At 38.9% G+C, this 18,962-nt stretch overlaps 1 protein-coding gene across 1 annotated transcript in view; it reads right to left on the bottom strand.

The window, feature by feature from the left end:
• Nucleotides 1-18,962, bottom strand: part of LOC306869424 (astrotactin-2-like) — a gene marked incomplete at both ends in the record, with an annotated part of 458,741 nt that overhangs the window by 13,812 nt on the left and 425,967 nt on the right. Inside the window, one exon of the mRNA XM_079416194.1 lies at nt 15,222-15,363. Coding sequence (XP_079272320.1) covers nt 15,222-15,363 — 142 coding nt within the window. The remainder of the gene's footprint in view (nt 1-15,221; nt 15,364-18,962) is intronic.

Below are 18,962 nucleotides of genomic sequence, written 5' to 3'. Positions count from 1 at the left end.
CTGTATGCCAAAATCATCAATATTAAAACAATAAAAGGCTTGAACTACTTCAGTTGTGTTGTAATGAATCTAAAATATATGAAAGTCTAATGTTTATCAGTACATTACAGAAAATAATGAACTTTATCACAATATGCTAATTTTTTGAAAAGGACCTGTACATGAAACTAGATGATCTCAGATATCATTGCTCTGCTGCAATATTTCAACTCTACTGACATCAATTCCATATGACAGTATTAAATCTAGAGTATGATTTCGACAATGAGTAGGTCCTGAAACGTCTTGTTTAACACCAATGGAGTTCAGAATGTCTATAAATGCTGATCCCAACGAATCTCTTTCATTATCAACATGGATATTAAAATCACCAGCAATTAGGACTTTATCTGCAGCCAGCACTACCTCGGATAGAAAATCAGCAAATTATTGAATAAAGTCTTTATGGTGCCCTGGTGGCCTGTATACAGTAGCCAGTACAAACATCACAGGGGTTCATATATGGCTTCCTTTTTGCATGATAGAGCTTTAGTTGGCATCTGCAGATGGTACGGCGGATTGTGTTTACCAACAGTGGTTTCTGGAAGTATTCCTGGGCCCATTTAGTAATGTCAATGACAGAATCATGCCGATAAGTGATGCAGTGTCGTCTGAGGGCCTGAAGACCACGGGTATCCAACAAAGGTCTTCGGCCTTGTCCCTTACACAGAGATTTCTCCAGTTTCTCTGAATCTTTTGATGATGTTATGCACTGTAGATGAGATTTGCAAAGCCTTTGCAATTTGACTTTGAGGAACGTTATTTTTTAAAGTATTCCACAATCTTTTTACACACTCTTTCACAGATTTGCCCATCTTTACTTCTGAGAGACTCTCTAAGACATACCTTTTATAGCTAATTATGTTACAGACCTGATGCCAATTAACTTAATTAGTTGCTAGATGTTCTTCCAGCTGAATCTTTTCAAAATGTCTTGCTTTTTCAGCCCTTTGTTGCCCCCATGCCAACTTTTTTTGAGACCTGCAGCAGGCATCAAATTTTAAATGAGCTCATTTAGTGGATAAAAGTGTAAAATGTATCTGTTTAAACATTTGTTATATTCTCTATGTTCTATTGTGAATAAAATATTGGTTTATATATTATTATAATAATATATTCATGTCATTTGAAAGTCTTTTAGTTTTCATTTTATTCAAATTTAAAAAACGTCCCAACATTTCCGGAATTCGGGTTGTATTATTGTCGACCTTCCCAAGCTGTTGCAACAAAGCTGAAAGCACACAATTTTGGAAATTATGCAATTAGCCAAACCCATTAATTAGAAAGGGGTATCCACATGCTTTCGGCTATATTATGGAGTAACAGCTATGACACAAAACACGTGTTGCAGCACAAAACTCATTGTGTGTTATTTTTGTTGTATAACAATGGGAGTACTCAAGACCATGCTGTATTTTCAATATAGTCCCAGATAAAGGTGCAACAAAAATGACGGCCAATTGTGATGACTATATTTACAGTACCCTCTCATACTTCATGGCTTAAATAATAAAGGTAATCAAGTGTCGCTCATAACCTCAGTATAGTATCGCTCTAAATCTTGGTACAGCTGTATGGTATGTCAAGTTTACTATAACCATGAATTAAGTAGATTAGTTCCAAGTTTATATGCAGTGTGTCAGTATCAGATTAAATCGAAAAGCACATTTTGAAGAGCTATTAAATTCCTTCATTACAAGGAATGCTGTTGTGAAGTCATACCGTTAACCAACATTGCATGCATCCAACCTCAAATTGCCAGTCAGAGCAGAGATTTCTTCATTCCAGCTTTGTTTTATAACAAGCAGCGCTGCCATCAGATGAATCTGATGAATCCGATGTAATGGATATGACTACCCATAAGACAACGGAAGGATGCCAGAAATGTCTTTTCCTTACTTCTAAGGAGACGTTTCTTTACACGGCATGGTTTTGACACTTTGACTCTTCCGTTGTTTGGAAATCCATATTTCAATAACCACCAGCTGATTGTTTTGCTGGTAATACGGTCTGTTTATACATGGCTCGCATAGTTTGCCTGATCTTGTTATTCATTGAAGGAGTGTGGCATTCCTTTGCTAAACCTCATCACCCCAAGACATCACACCAAATGCAGGCTGGCCACCATCCACTGCCAATCTCATTGGAACAACACTGACTCGAACAATCACATTGTTTAAATTATGTGGTTGCGCGGTTGCCCTGTAGAGTTTTTCTTTTTTTTTTTTTTAATCAGACAATTTGTAGTTTGGTTTAAGGACTTCAGACTGGGAACTCTGGAATAGTTGCTGTTTTGGGTCGTAGGGCTGGTCATTGCTGTACGATGTTCTAAGCTAATTTTTAGCATTTCTGAAAACTATGTTTGAGCATTTCAGCAATAGCTATTTTTGAATTCACAAACAATTTCAGATAAACAGAAAGCAGCTCTACAGAAAATAACAGTGTCCTTATAGATTTTACTGAATTAGCTCTCACGTCATTTTTGCTCATGAAAATAAAGGTTGCAAAAAAAAAATATTGCCATAAAATAACCATTTTTTGGTTCGCCAAAGAATCTTTTAATGGACAGTTCTTAAATTAATCTTAGTTTTTCTCAATTTGAAGAACATGTTAATAGTCTATATAGTGAAAAGGTTCTTCGCTATACTTTACTAATACTATACTAATTAATAATACTATACTCTAGTATAGTATTATTTCACTTACTTTTGTGGAATGAAAAGGTAGAATAGATGTTCTTCATGGTACCAAGAACCATTATTTTTTAAGAGGAACTCTTTAGACTTTCAAATACCATTTTTCTGTTGTTGTTTTCTTTACATTACTGAATGTTTATTATCTTTGCTTCTCTCTCTGGATGTCACATGCCATTTAAATCCATCTCCAAGTTTGAGGAACTCTGCAAACAATTGGCAATGATAAAGATCACCCAGGAGAACAAAGGCTAAGTGGTCTGGCTCATCGCTGGGAATGTCAAAACACGCCGGCAAAACACACATTCCCCTTCGCCCCCCAGGAACGATCTATTTTTCTTTTCCCCTGCCTGGCTGACAAGTTGTGCATCTCTCATTTTTCTCACGTCAGCTTCACCATTCTTTGGTTACTCCTGTATGTTTGGCTTTTCACAGCTCATCGCTGTTTTGATTTCTGGCAAATATCAGCACTGATTGAAACACTGTTAAGATATTCAACAGACAGATAGATGTATAGCTGTTTTCCACTGACTTCAGCAAATTTCGCCATTTGCTCATAATTTATTCTCATATCTTCTAGAACAAACTGAGATGTAAAGTGAGAAGAACAAGGTTTTCTGAAGAAAATGTGAGTGGTACTTGTGCTTTGTTATACAGTTATTGTGTTGTTAGTGGTGGTACAATATTTTTAGTAGTGTAATATAATATAGTGCAAATATAAAAGCCCTTTGACACCAAAAGTGAAATGAATAAGCCTCAGGCTGAAGGAAATCTAAATTCACGTCTGTACTGTAGAGGGCACAGCTAAAACAAACCTTTCAGCTGTCCTGCCATTCTGGATTGCAGAAGAATAAGACACAGGAGAAGTTCAACTCTCTTACTTAAGCAATGAAACACAAATGTGATATTTAACTAAAGTCATTTTTGTTTATTTATATGGTTGAATTGGATCATTGAAGGTCAGCAGGAAAGACATTGGTAATAAAATGGGATTGAATAAATTAAATACAAATACATTTAACATTTAAATAATGTTTGTGTCATTCTGAGTTTGCATTTTAGTGTTTTTATTCATTTTAAGGAATACTGAATCTGTTTTTGTTTAAGTGAGATGAGTAAATTCATGTTCACATTTAGTCTAGAAGTACAGTAAGTATCAGGTTTACACAGTGCACACCAGTGTTGGGGTAACGCATTACATGTAACGTGAGTTACATAATCAGATTACTTGCAAAAAACAAACAAACAAAAAAACTGATTCAGTATTCCTCAAAATAAATAAAAAAAACATGAAATGCAACTCAGAATATGACTCAAACCTGCAATAATTAAAGTAAATGTTAACACAAATATCCTTTATGTATTTAATACCATTTTATTAACCAATGTCTTTGCTGCTGACCGTCGATGATCAAATTCAATAAGCAAAAATTACTCTAGATAAACATTGGTGCTTCTTTAGGTTTTTTTATTGCTGAAGTGTGCTGAAATTTCTTCTTTTGCATTCTACTGTACATACATGAATTTACTTTTCCTTCAGCCTGGGGCGTATTCATTTCACTTTTGGTGTGAACGGGCTTTTACATTTGCCAAAAATAGAACTTTTTTCATATTAAAAACAAACAAAGAATCCCTGCCCAGATTTAAAAAGTATTGCAAAAGTTATGTAACGCATTACTTTCGATAAAAAGTAACTAAGTAGCGTAATTAGTTACGTTTTTAGGGAGTAATGCAATATTGTGATACATTACTTTTAAAAGTAACTTTCCCCAACACTGGTGTACACAATGCCTCCTTAATGCACTTACTTCTGATTTCTCTCAACATGGGTACAGGAGAGCTGTCAGTTAATAAATAGGAAATCTAAGTAACTGGCATTACTTATTTGTAAATACGTAATGTGTTCACTAGTTACTTAAAAAAAGTAATACTAACTATCTAACTCGCATTACTTGTAATGCATTACCCCCAACACTGGTTTTGAGTGAATTTTTAGCATATCGGTAGGAGGGATGTGTGATATTGACTAACTAAATAAATAAAAAATCTTTGTATGATAATTCATATTTGAGGGTCAATGCTGCAAAGTTAGTATCATTATTCAGCTCAGTTCAGTTAAAATGTTGTTCTCTATTTGTCGGTCACTACGAGTTTGTCGTGATGACATTAGTGAATCCCCTAATGTCGTCACGACACAATGTCTCCGTTCCCTCCATCAGGGAACAAGGGTTACGTACGTAACCGAGACGTTCTCATCAGACTGATAGTTTCAGTGCAGTTATATTGATGATGTTTAACATTACATAACATTCTCAATTCCATGGAAGCTTTTCAGTCAGTCTATAAAGCTTTTCTTATTTGTTTTCCAACAAAAATGATTGACTTCAAGATAATACTTTCACAGTGAAGCTCTACCTTATCACTGTTATAGGGCATATGGCATTTAGGAGTTTGTTTTGAGCTTGAAAATATGCATCTGGGATGTTTGATGCTCTAGATCTTGTTGGATTTTTTATCCAAATGTGGTATTTCTGAAGCACAAACACATTTAAGAAAACACTTTTGGAAGTAAAATGTTTACAGTGTTCCTCATCGGTATGCTAATCTTAATATCAGCCATTTAGGAAAAATAAATCAGGAAGCATTTAAAGATCTTGTCATAGTCTCATAATGGGTTGCCTTCCAGAGCATTAGTAGCTAAAATAACACATATTTCCCTCTGTTTGAAAGGTTTGTTTTTAACTGTTCCCTCAAACTGTGAAATATACCAGAAGAGCAATCAAACGTGGTTAAGGAGATAATGGCAGAAGATGGATGTACCAAAAATATAGTTTATGAATTGTTTTGGCCTTACATCGAGTAAGTCTACAGCTAAACAGAGATTTGGACCCTGAACCTCAGAGAGCATATGCATAATTCAGGCATCTCATAATTCACGCCATGTTATGGGTCATACCAGGTTTATCATGCTTCGCTGTGTCAGTGACCATGATTTATTCTGCCCTCAAAGGATTGTTCTTTCAGGGTCTGTTCTCAAAGTTTCACCACTAACTTTCTCCCATTATTCAACAATGCTATGCTGTTCATTTTGGTTGATTGTTAAGTAATTGTTAGAACATAACCTGTTTTGAAAACTTTTCCTGTTTGTTAGGCTGCTTTAGTGATGACTACACACCAAAATTATCCTTACTAACAGAAATTGCATTCACTTCAAATTGCACAAAATGAGAAATTGAGCAATAGCCCAATAAACCATGCAAACATGAAAAAAAGAGTTGAGCTATGACTCCAGAGAAATGCAGCACAAAATCATCAGTACTGTTATCATCTTCTGATGAAATGAACTATAGATGACCCAATTTGGCGTCAGTTAGCTGCAACACTTTGCATAAACTGAGGTCGTACTGAAGGACACAGAGATGTGCGGTGGAGTTGTTGAGACACCGAAACCAAAACGCGACTATCTTTCCAGAAACACAGATGACTATAACAAAAGTAGCTTGCTTCATCATATTTACTGGTCTTATAAGGCTGCTTTGGTTTTGTGCAATTAAAAAGCTGCATCAGTGCAGCCTTAGACAATGTCGCTATCAAGAAAGGATTTCTGCAGTTCGTAAAGTCTTAAGTCAAACTTCCACAAATAAAGTCTTAAATTTTAAAGTCTTAAATTTATAACGTCATGGCAATAAATATTGCACTAAAAATGAATTTCCCTTTCAGGAACTTATGCTGCATCGAGAAATTCTTTGGAAACGCCCCTGTGTTCCCATGCTCTGAAACGTGTGTATTACGTTCGAGGGAATCCTGGGTGACGTCGCCGGTGGGGATGACGTAGCGACCAGGAAGTATAAAACCACGTGCGGTGGAGACAGCGGCAGCTTCTGTTGTTCAGTGAGCGCTCTATGTGTGTCACATCATATTTATTGTTGTATGTCCTGTTGCAATCATATAATGGCAAAGTCTGGCAAGATTTCTGAGGCTGACAAGCAGTGTTTCAGGCTGTGTTTTCCTCCCTTCCCTCTTTTCATCACAGGTGGGGATACACACAGTTTGTGCATTGCTAGTTTGGGAATGGAGCATGCTCGGTCAGCTATTGAGGGAGTTGACTGTCCGCATTGTGTTTGCCTCTTGATACGGATGCTCCGCTTCCGGAGAGCACTCTTTGAGGAGGGTGCTCTCACCAGCGTTCCCCGCAGTTCAGGTCCCACCTCTGCCAAGGCAGAGCGGTGCCTTAAATCCTGGGGTTTGCAGATGGATCTGGCAGAGAGAATGGAGACGGGCACGTCCTTTTCTTCCTCTACACCTGCCAGATCTAGCGCTCACTTTCAGGGGATGGAAGCACATTCTGAAACGGTTTCTTCTGCCCTGGGAGAGGGCTCGATGCTCGTGTTGTCTTCCTCTGAGGAGGGGGGTGATGAGAGCACTGAACGAGACGAGTCTGTGGACTTGCCACCACAGTCTGTCTTCTTTGAGGAGTGGTGGTGACTAGAGCTGTGGCTGAATTATATATTGACTGGCCAGCAGAGAAAGAGCGTCAGGAGTAAGCTTGATGAACGCTTCCTATGTTCGAAGTCACCGCCTCTGTGCTGGGGTCTGCTGTTTTTTCCCCGATCTGCACACTGAGGTGTCTAGATCATGGAATAAGCCATACTCTGCCCGCCTCTACCCACCAAGCCGCTTAGGTCTTATTCGGCTTTGGTGGGTAATGCGTACACAGCAGCGGGTCAGGCTGGAGGTTGCTTGCACACTATGGTGGTGTTGCAAGCATACCAGGCTGACCTGCTGAAAGAGATGGATGAGGGAGAAGAAATAAAAAACCACGGTGAAGTCTTCGATGGAGATGATGTGTCTGAGGACTGTCATTTTCAATAAAAAGGCTTCGATAAAATGTAAAAACTGTAACTTGAATGCAATGTAAGTCGCTTTGGATAAAAGCGTCTGCTAAATGCGTAAATATACTTTAATATTTAAATAAATATACTACAGAATATTTGTTTTGGACGTGACTTACTTCATTTACAAGTAGACATTTCAAGCTTGCTTTCTCTCTCTCTCTCTCTCTCTCTCTCTATATATATATATATATATATATCATGTCTTTGAGGCGAATATTCGTGTTTTATATATATATATATATATAAAACATGAATATTCGGCGAAGATTCATGTTGTTTTATTTTTGTGTCTGTGAAAAGAGGTGACAGAGACTGAGATGGCAGAGAACACACCTTGTTTATTTTCATTATTTTACAAAAGCACATTGTTTTGTTGTTATTATGACTATACACAAATAAAAGTAGACCCTTTGCAGTTTCAAACGATGCTTTATCTGTAAGATCAAATCTGAATTTTTAGTTCTTTTCGCGCTTATTAAGAAAATACGAGACAGACCGCACTGGTACGGGCTTCAACACCAGGGGGTTAAAAAGAAAGAAAATAATTATTTACTTACATGACTATGTCGAGGGAGTCCGCTAAGAGATGTGTGCCTCCTTGTTCGAGGCTCATCTCAGAGGATGACCCGCATAAGTTTTGCTTTAAGTGTTTGGGGGAAGAGTATGCTGCTCTTGGGCTCAAGAGAGAATCAGAGCATTGCAATGTTTTGCCCATCAAAGTGCTTTGCGCACGGCTTGCTTTCTTCAAAGAGGAGCGAGCCATCACTCCCTCGTTAAGATCACGGGGGTCATGTGTCGATCTGGCTGAGCACGTGAGACTGGTCCGTCCCTTTCTCTCTTCTTCAGAATGAGTGGAGGACACTTCATCTCTTGCCTCTGCGGAGATGGAGATCGATATCGCCACCGCTGAGTGCTCCTCTCGCGAAGATAAAACATAATTTGAGGTGGTGACTCGGGCAGTCAACAGATTAAAGCTGGACTGGCTGCAGGAGCATGAGACCCCCAAATGTTCGAAGCTGGATGACAGATTTCTGTCAGGTGGCCAGGGGAGGGACCTCAGTGACAGTCACGCAACCTTCTTTCGCGATCTACATGACAAGATAATTTGTTTATGGAGTAAGCCCTACTCATCCCGTGTCTTTGTGCCATCGACGTAGAATTATTTGACTATTGTGGATTCAAAGGCAGAGGGCTACATAATGATGCTCCAGTTGGACGAGGAGGCGTTTTCCGAACTTTGCTGGGTTACTCCGTGTGACCGTTTGATGGCCGTTCAATGGCTGCTATGGTCTCCACGGAGAGGCACCTGTGGCAGAACCTCACGGCCATCAAGGAGAGGGACTGGGCATTCCTCCTTGATGCCCCCATCTCACCTTCCGGCCTATTTGGCAGCTCTGTCAACACAGTCGTTAGTAGGTTCCGGGAGGCAAAGCATTACGAAGAAGCTTTTGTTAAGTTTTTGTTAAGAGTCAGGCTACTACAGCCGGTATTTTCTGGATATCAAAAAAGATGGGGGGGGGGGGGGGGGGGGGATGTTACATCCAATTTTAGATCTTCAAGGCTTAAACCACTACTCAGAGCATACAAGTTCAAAATGCTAACAATTATGTTTCTCAGATCTAATCGGGGGATTACTTTGTGACAGTTGATCTCAAGGATGCATACTTTCACATAGAAATCTTGCCACATTACAGGAAGTTCCTGAGGTTAGCTTTCAGGGGTGAAGCTTACCAGTATCGGGTTCTTCCATTCGGCCTAGCCTTGTCACACCGCACATACACAAAATGGATGCAGCACTGGCTCCTCTGTGACTCCAGGACATCCGCATTTTAAATTACATAGACGACTGGCTGATTTTGGCCCAGTCTAAAGAGCTTGCGCTTCAACATCGGGCTGTCGTCCTTGCTTATCTCAAATCTTCGCGGTTGAGACTCAACTCCAAGAAAAGCATTCTCTCTCCTTCCCAGAGGACTATGCATTTAGGGGTTATATGGGATATATGGGATGATGATCATTCGATCATTTGCACAGCTGTCTCCTGCACATGTTGAGTCCATTCTAAACACCCTAAAGAGTATCAAGCTAGGCCAGAAAGTTACTGCCAATTACTTTCAAAGGGTTCTAGGTCTCAAGGTGACTGCATCCATGGTGGTACCTTTGAGCCTACTGCACATGAGACCATTTCAGTTGTGGCTCAGAGCCAGGGGATTTCATCCAAGGGCCAATCTCCAGAGGCAGATAAGTGTTACGTGCCAGGGGATTTGTACCCTTTCTATGTAGTTCAGACCCCGGTTTCTGACTTTGGGTCCCACTCTAGGCGTGTGTTGTCGTCGCAAGATACTAATGACACACACAACAGAATTTGCGCTGTGAGACACATGCACATTCCTTGACAGTGTGTGCTTCCACCCGCCGTGTTTTACTTTAGATATGCTTTCATTTATACCGGTTGGAATGCAGTACTATTTTAGATGCATGAAACTCGTGCACTGACAGATTTTCACGTGCGCTTTGTGTTTGTTTGTCCTGAAGCTCGATTGCGGCTACGGTTAAATGCACTTGCATTTTTGAATACTTTTAAATAAAATTGATGTAAACAGTCAGTTAAGTTTTCAGAGAAGGACACAGCATTTGATATATTGAAATAGATATGTGCATTAGTCTGAATGCAGCCTGTTAAAGCTGCCACTGTCTATGATCTCATCAGTAATAATCAAACAGTAATAATGCAGAGGAAAAAATAGAAAAACCCATAACTATTGTCTGTAAACTTTCAGATACTTAAAGAACACTTATTTTAAATAATTATTTTAAAATGTAGCCTGCTATATATATAAAAAGTAAGTTTTGCACAAAATAAATTTGATATAAAAATAAATGAAAATGTAGCCATATGCAGTAATATTGAATCGTGAAACCAAGATTCACACCCCTACTTTTAAGATGGCAGTACTGACACAGAGATTCTAACTATAAACAAAAAGCATAGAAACTAGATGTAAAGTTGTAAATATGTATTTGCACAGCAGAATAATTAATTGGGGAAATAATGTAAATCAAGAATCGTTTTGGAATCGGGTCATGAATCCCAGAATCGGAATCAAATCGGATCGTGAAGTGCCTGAAGATTCCCACCCCTAATTGGTCACAGGACAACTTCCTCTCCCTAAGGGCGATTTACATTCCTGGGCATTTGAATGTGTTAGCAGACTTGCTGTCCAGACAAGCTGTGACACACGGGGAATGGAAACTCCACCCTGTAGTAGTCAGACAAATTTGGGAAAGATTTTACGATGCAGAGGTGGACCTCTTTGCTTCACAGGAGACAGCAAAATTTCCCATCTATTTCTCTCAGACTCCTCCAGCTCTCCTGGGTCTGGACGCGATGGCCCATATGTGGTCCAGACTGCACCTTTATGCATTTCCCCCGATTGCTCTGCTCTTGGGAGTCTTGGCCAAGGTCTGTCAACAAAGGTCTCGCCTCTTCCTGATAGCACCCTGTTGGCCAACCAAAGTGTGGGCGATTCCGATCAGGAGAGATCTCCTAACTCAGGCGCAGAGTACAGTATTTCATCCAAGCTCTGGAACCTTCATGTCTGGCCCCTGAAGGGGACCAACTAAGAGATGCTGGGCTTCCAGCCGATGTAGTACAGGCTATTCTAAGTGCTAGAGCTCCCTTCACTTGAAGAAGTTATGGCCTCAGATGGCGCATTTTCAAAAGCTGGCATATGACAAACCATGCAGACCCAGTTCACTGCCAAGTCTTTTCAGTGCTGGAGTTCCTGCAAGAGAAACTGTCCTCAGGCACATGTCCTGGTACTCTCAGAGTCTATGTGGCTGCCATTTTGGCTTTTCACATTCTGATTGACGGGGTTTCTGTGGGAAAGCAACCTCTAGTTGCCAGCTTCATTCGTGGAGCTAAGCAGTTGTGGCCACCCATCAGAGCGTCAGTCCCTTTAGCCATAGTGCTTGAGGGTCTGGCCTTTCAAACCACTTTTGACCCCTTTCAAACCACTAGAGTCAGCGCCTGTCAGGTTTCTGACTCTAAAGATGTTTTTTTCTAATGGCTAATATTTCTCTAAAGAGAATTGGGGATTTGCAGGCTCTGCCTGTCTCACCATCCTGCTTAGACTTTGCCCACAACACGACACCAGAGCATACTCTGGTGAAAGACTTCACTTACTGTGTCCAGTACATGCTCTTCAGATGCGTTTCCAGTGGCGTAAGTCGGAACAGCATTTAATATGCTAGACAAAAAATGTCACATTGCGTGAGGGATGCTATTGCCCTAGCCCATGAGGAGTGCGATCAAGCTTTGCCTCTAGGAGTTAGGGCCCATTCAGCCAGGGGGGTTGCATCCTCTATGGCTCTGGCAAGAGGTGTCCCCTTGCAGCAAGTGGGTGATGCGGCAGACTTGCCCTCTCACATTTGTCAGATTCTATATTTTGGATCTCCATTGCTACTCTGGGCTTGCATGTCCTTGAGTCAACATCCAAACGTTGTGACTGAGAGCTCTAAAATCTTTGTTCGCACACACTACACAACCTTGAGTGGTCCAGACACTTCCAGTGTGGCGCCGTTTGTATTCTCGTTCCCCTAAGCATTGAAACGCAGCATCGAGAGTAGCTTTTGATTGGGAACGTCTCGGGTTACTTGACTGTAACTCTGTTCCCTGAAAAAGCAGGAACGAGATGCTGCACCTTAATGCCGTACTGTAGCCATGCCTGGACGTCCTTTCAAACAAAGGTGTAACCTGAATGTAAATCTATTTATATCCCCTCGGGTGCACGTAATCAAACTGTCAGTTTTAACCATCATTTAACATTATAATCCTCCAAACACACACCTGATGATTGTAGTATAATTTTCACAGTGAGACAAGATCTCACAGGGACTCGAAAGATATCAAACCTGACTTGTGAAGAAAAACAACGGGAGGACAATCAACATCATCAGCTAGTTCTCCTGGTGTGAGTTTTGTTTTTTATGGAAAGAAAAATAAAGGAGAACAAAACAAGATGGGTGATCTTCTTCTCAAATCTGATTCAGTGTGATCTTGTCATTCTTCACTGCTAAACTTGGTGCCATTGAGTCCACAATGCATAGATGTTAATAAGACTCAGCTGCAGTCCTCCCCCATGAAAAGGAAGACAAGAGACAGTCATATTCCAAACAAATAAAATATCTGCCTTGAATGAGCACCAAAAACAGGATATGGCACAGCAATGCCACGCCACCAAAGCAAATATTTTTTGTCGAGTCACACTTGCTTATGATGAAAATGGGAAGACATTGACACAGCAATGCTTTTTCTTGCTTTTCCTCCTGTCGCCATGTCTTCATTGCCGAACGGTGAATAACCTCAAAGACAATTTGTGAACGATTAAACCAAAATGTCAACAACAATATTAAAACCATTATACGTTAACTAAAATAACAATTTTACTTTTCTTATTATTCTATATACAGAATCAATGTAGTCACATCAACAGTAGCATTTGCATAGGCCTACTTAAAACAACCCTGTACAGAAACTCTTTACTGCAACATCATTGAATTAAAGCTCCATCAAAAATTAAATAAAAAATTAATGGCTGAATATAATCAGAAGGAAGAAATCGAATAACAACTAATAGTGACTGTATGTGGATCCTTTAAATGCACTAGACTTCTCACAATGAATGAATGAACCCTAAATCACATGCATGCAGGGGAAGTCGTGGCCTAATGGTTAGAGAGTCGGACTCGTAATCGAAAGGTTGCGGGTTCGAGTCCCCGGCCGGCAGGGATTGTAGGTGGGGGGAGTGAATGTACAGCGCTCTCTCCACCCTCAATACCACGACTGAGGTGCCCTTGAGCAAGGCACCGAACCCCCAATTGCTCCCCGGGCGCTGCAGCATGGCTGCCCACTGCTCCGGGTGTGTGTTCATGTGTGTGTGTGTGTGTGTGCATTTGTTCACTACTCACTGCTGTGTGTGTGCACTTGGATGGGTTAAACGCAGAGCACCAATTTCGAGTATGGGTCACCATACTTGACAATACGTCACGACTTTACTTTACTTCTTAACCTTGTTGTAATAATGATAAATTGGAGTATTATAAATGAATGTCAGAGTGCCCGACGTTAATAATTTGCATAGAGCACACCCAAACCATCTTTGGAGCGTTTCGTCACTCTCAGCAAATATATGACTCTCTTTAAGGCAGGATCATCAAGCAACACCAAGTGTGCCGTCCTTAAAACCGGATCAAACACAATAAACAGTTTATACAGACCAGATCTCATGATTGAGCCATGCTTATGATTATCTGTGTTTGTCCATCTACAACTTAGAGGGCCTGTAGGTGAGTACATTTTCAGCTAATTTTCATTTTCATATGCAGACTCAGATGAGTTTGTTTCTTCATCTGAACAGATTTGAAGAAATGCATTCCATCACTTGCTCACCAGTGGATCCTCTGCAATGAATGGGTGCCATTGGAATGACAGTCCAGTCCAAACAGCTGATAAAAACATAACAATAATCCAAAAGGGTAACACTTTAGATTAGGGAACATATATTTACTACTAAGAGTTTTCACTCAATAAACTCAATTTGTTGCTAATTAATACTAGTTAGTAAGGTAGTTGTTAAGTTTAGGTATGGGGTAGGGTTAAGGGATCTAAAATATGGTCATGCAGAATAAGGCAATAATATGTGCCTTATAAGTACTAATAAACAGCCAATATGCTTCTAATATGCATGCTAATTTGCAACTAGTTCACAGTGAGAACTGGTTCATTAAAATAAAGTGTTACCTCCACAAGTAATCCATACAACTCCAGTCCATCAATTAACACCTTATGAAGCCAAAAGTTGCACGTTTGTTTGTAAGAAACAAATCCACCATTATGATGTTTTTAACTTCAAACTGTTGCTTCTGGCTAAACAGATAGAGTCCATTATATTTATTTATCCAGTGAAAAAGTCTGAATCAGGAGAGAAATATGCACAGATCAAGCACGGTTTACAAGAGAAAACAGTCCAAAACATTCCAAAAGGATCCATTAGTGAGCAAGTGATGGAATGCTACATTTATCTAAATCTGTTCTGATAAAAAAAAAAAAAAATAATAATAATATATATATATATATATATATATATATATATATATATATATATATATATATATATTATATATATATATATATATATATATATATATATATATATATATATATATATATATATATATATATATATATATATATATATATCTTGGATGGCCTAATGGCTTGAAAGTAAATTCAAGCACTTTTTTTAATTTGTGAACTATTCCTTTAAGTTGAGACAGCAATAAACATTTTAACATTCACTAAAATTATGCAACTCATTTGTTCATGTAATGACAAGATATTAATGACAATGAATATTATCAGGGCTGTTACTTTGCTGCATGTTGTGCTTAAAAACCCATTTTAGCTAAGATTATGTTCACAATATTCCAAGGTTTTAGAAGATTTCACTGAAATGAAGAGCTGATAATATAGGACTTTTTCAATCTTTATTTATTTATTTTTTTAATCAACATCCATGTTTGCTGTGGCTCTTACTTATAAAGGCTGTCGGGCTCCAGGCACTTGAAAATGAGAGAGTAGATCACACTGTGAGGATGTTCTCCACTTCTGCGTCCCACTACTACACACGAGGAACCCAGACCCGAGAAAAGATCATCCATGAGGCTCAGAACCTCTCCTGAGAAACACAGAAATGAAGAGCAGAGATCAGTATGACAATTCAGCAACTAGCTGAATAACTAAATACATTTTAATTTCAGTTTTAGTTATTTTAGGACTTCAAGTACTAAAGCTAAAAGAAAATGAGAAATTATGCCTTGGCAAATACCCAAAATAAAATGTTTACATTTTATGCTATTTTATTTCAGTTAACATTTAATGTAAGTTTTAACATTAACATTAAGTATTAACCTTTTTTTTTTAGTTTTTTTTTTTTTTACTTTTAAAAATTTGTGAAAGTGTCCAATTTCAAGGCACATTTTTGTTTGGTACGTACAGTCTATCATGTTAGTGCATACATTCAAATGATTTTCACTTGAAAGCTATTGCCACCATTTAGTTTCATTTTATAAAATGAGAAAAACAAATTGTGTGCTCTACAGAGTAATTAAAATCATGCATTTTAGAAAAAAAATTAGAGGATAATTTATCCCCTGCATATAGCAAGCTAACAAACAAACAAACAAAAAAAATATAGGCATTTGCTAAATCCAGTTTCCAGCACGACCTAAGAGGCAAAGCGGACAAGAAAAAAGCAAGCAGCAAAAACAACATATGACACCTCCAATTTTAGCAACTCTGGAGCTAGACGAACATGCGTCGTAGGCTCACATCAGTTTTTAACACGTTCCAAAATACATATCAAAAAGACAGAATGTGTCTGGGTTGTGCGTCCCAAGGGAACAGTAAAAAATGGGCAACGGAGGGGAGGTCTTGAAAGGGGGGACTGAACGAACGAATGATTTAGCCACTTTCCCAGAAAGTACATTGTATATAAGGGAAGCTTCCCGCTCACATTCCAACACCTCAAGAGTACCCAAGCCAAGATGTCTTTTTATAAAGACCCTTTGCTTTCAGTTTGTGCCCCCCACGTCTCAAGAAGTTCTGTATATTTTGAAACTTGACATTCATGAAATGGAAAACAACGAAATGGTAAGTCCACTTATGACTGCAAAAGGTCCATGTTGAATAATCCCAATGATGGAATGCCCTTAAATGTGTGAATATTTTCCTCTCATCCAAGAGGCCCACGCTGCTTATGATAGAATGTTTCTCTTATGCCTCCCTTGAAGTTGACCATCAAAACAAAGCATAGTAAATATTCCAGTGTGCCATATGCTAAAAGGTTGTGTGAGGCCCTGATGACAGAAAACATAGACTGCTGCAACTAAAAATTACTTCGATAATCTATATATCTTTTTTTATTTTTTATTTTATTTGATTAATCATATTATAAGCAAAAATTTTCTATATTTATAAAATCAATTAATTAATACAGCAGTTCAAAATTAAATGTCCGGTAGGCTAAATCGCGCTAAAACATTAAAGCTCTATACAGAGGTGTAAAATACTTGAGTAATTTTAAATGATTATTTTACTTAAGTATTATTTTGGGGAATTTGTACTTTATTCAAGTACAATTTAAACTGACTACTTGTACTTTTACTTGATTACATTTCTGAATAAAAAACAGTACTTTTTACTCCTTACAATTTTAATTAATCTTGAAAAGTACATTACATTTTTATTCTATCTTATGCATTAAATATGGTAAACGGAAGCTCAAACATGTGTGCCTGATGATCCAATGATCATTGTTTCCATGCATCAAGCACACATATTTCTACTTCAGTTATGTCTTTCATCAGGTAAATGTCTGGCTTCAAAAGTTCACCATCAAATCTGAGGAAGCATACTGAGGTTGCAAAAGGTTGCATTATCCCAAAAAATGTTTATTCATTATTTGTTCTGAATTTATAGAGCCATTAGCTGTGTAATATATTAGCTGAATGCACAAGAGTAAGTGCAAATAAAATCAGTGATGAGAATTTAAATACAATTAATTTTGTGGAAATATTGTTTTTAATAATAAAAAACAAAACAAACAAAAAAAATAAAACTAAAAGCCCCAAATAAATAATTAAAAGAGTAATTATCCTGTCAGACAGTGACGTTGAATAGACAACACACACAAAAAAGTGGCCTTTCAAAACCTTAATGTTGTATGTTTTAATTCTATGACTCTCCTCATTAATTCAATACATTCTTTTTTTCTGTGTGGGATGTTTTTTCTAGCCTCTGCATCACATATTGCTCTTCAAAGGGATAGTTCACCCAAAAATGAAAATGATCTCATCATTTACTGACCCTCATGTCATCCCAGATGTTTATGACTTTCTTTCTTAAGATGAACACAAGCAAATATTTTTAGTCCAGATAATGTAAGGGGACAGAACCACTTCAGAACCCACACAAAGTGAACACGACGGACAAGTTTAAAATATTAGTATTTGTATCCTTCTTACATATGCCTATCATTTCACTTAAGACGACAGTGATTCATTAACAGGGGTTGCATACGTTACTGTCATATTCAGTTTGTGTTTTTAAAGTGTCATTTTTGTATGTTCCATACATATGATTTTTTTTCCTAAAATTCTTAATTTGTGTTCATTTTATAAATGAAAGTCATATGGGATGGCATGAGGGTAGAAAGGATGGAGTATTTTTTTTCTTCTGTTCCGCTGCGCTGCATTTTAATTGTTGTTGTTGCACTATATATACGTGTTTGACCTGTGCCATTGCAATTTGCTTCGTTTTCTCCCTTTAACCAAACTTCTGAATGTCTGTCAGAAAGAAAGTACTTCTACTTTTTTAATACTTGAGTACAATTTAAAGTTGTACTTTTTTACATTTACTCAAGTGTGTTTTTGGCCAGATACTTGCACTTTTAATTGAATAAAATTTTCACTGAGTATCTGTACTTTCACTTGAGTAAAATTTTTGAGTACTTTTTACACATCTGGCTCTATATCATGTTTAATAATAACAAAGCCAAGCCAAGCCAACGCTGGTCACTCCCGGACCCGACCTCCTAAGGATCGGCAGGATAGAGGGCGTTCCCGCTCGGCAAGACACTAGCCCTTCCTGAAGCGCCAAGGACCCCGTCCCAAGATCGCCTTGGATCCGGCGCCTCAAAAGTCCTCCTGATCATCCAAGCAGAAAGAGGAGGGACCCGAATCTCGCTACCACTGGACCACCCGGCAAACAGCCTCTAATGTGCCTCTTGTCACCCCGCTCAGCTCTGGGTTCAAAGGCAAGTGTGTTATTGGTTCCCCACGGGCCCACTCTAGCGCCTGGGCATCTGGCCGCTGTGATAGCGGACAAAATAAAACACATACATCAAAAAGAGAGCAAATATCCTCTTCTGCCTACCACCCTGCCCTTATGCAGCCAGTCTTTAGAGCCTATTTGACCTCTTGCCACGCGGGCCAAGGCCTGGCAGGCCATGTGTCAGAGTGGGTAATGGCTACGACAAGACGAGGTTACTCACTCCAATTCGCTCGAAGACCACCATGCTTCCGCGCTGTGGTTGCCACCACAGTGCGCAGTGAGGACGCTCAAGTCCTGCGCGCAGAGGTGATGAATCTGCTGGTAAAAGGAGCCATATAAATCATTCCTCCAGCCCAGAGCGAGTCAGGCTTCTACAGCCGCTACTTCCTCGTCCCCAAAACAGACGGTGGCCTGCGACCTATTCTAGATCTCAGACTCCTGAAT

This window comes from Barbus barbus (assembly GCF_936440315.1).
Source record: "Barbus barbus genome assembly, chromosome: 5".
Lineage (NCBI taxonomy): Eukaryota > Metazoa > Chordata > Actinopteri > Cypriniformes > Cyprinidae > Barbus > Barbus barbus.
Note: the sequence above shows the minus strand (reverse complement) of the source record. Positions and strands in the feature narration are given on the sequence as shown.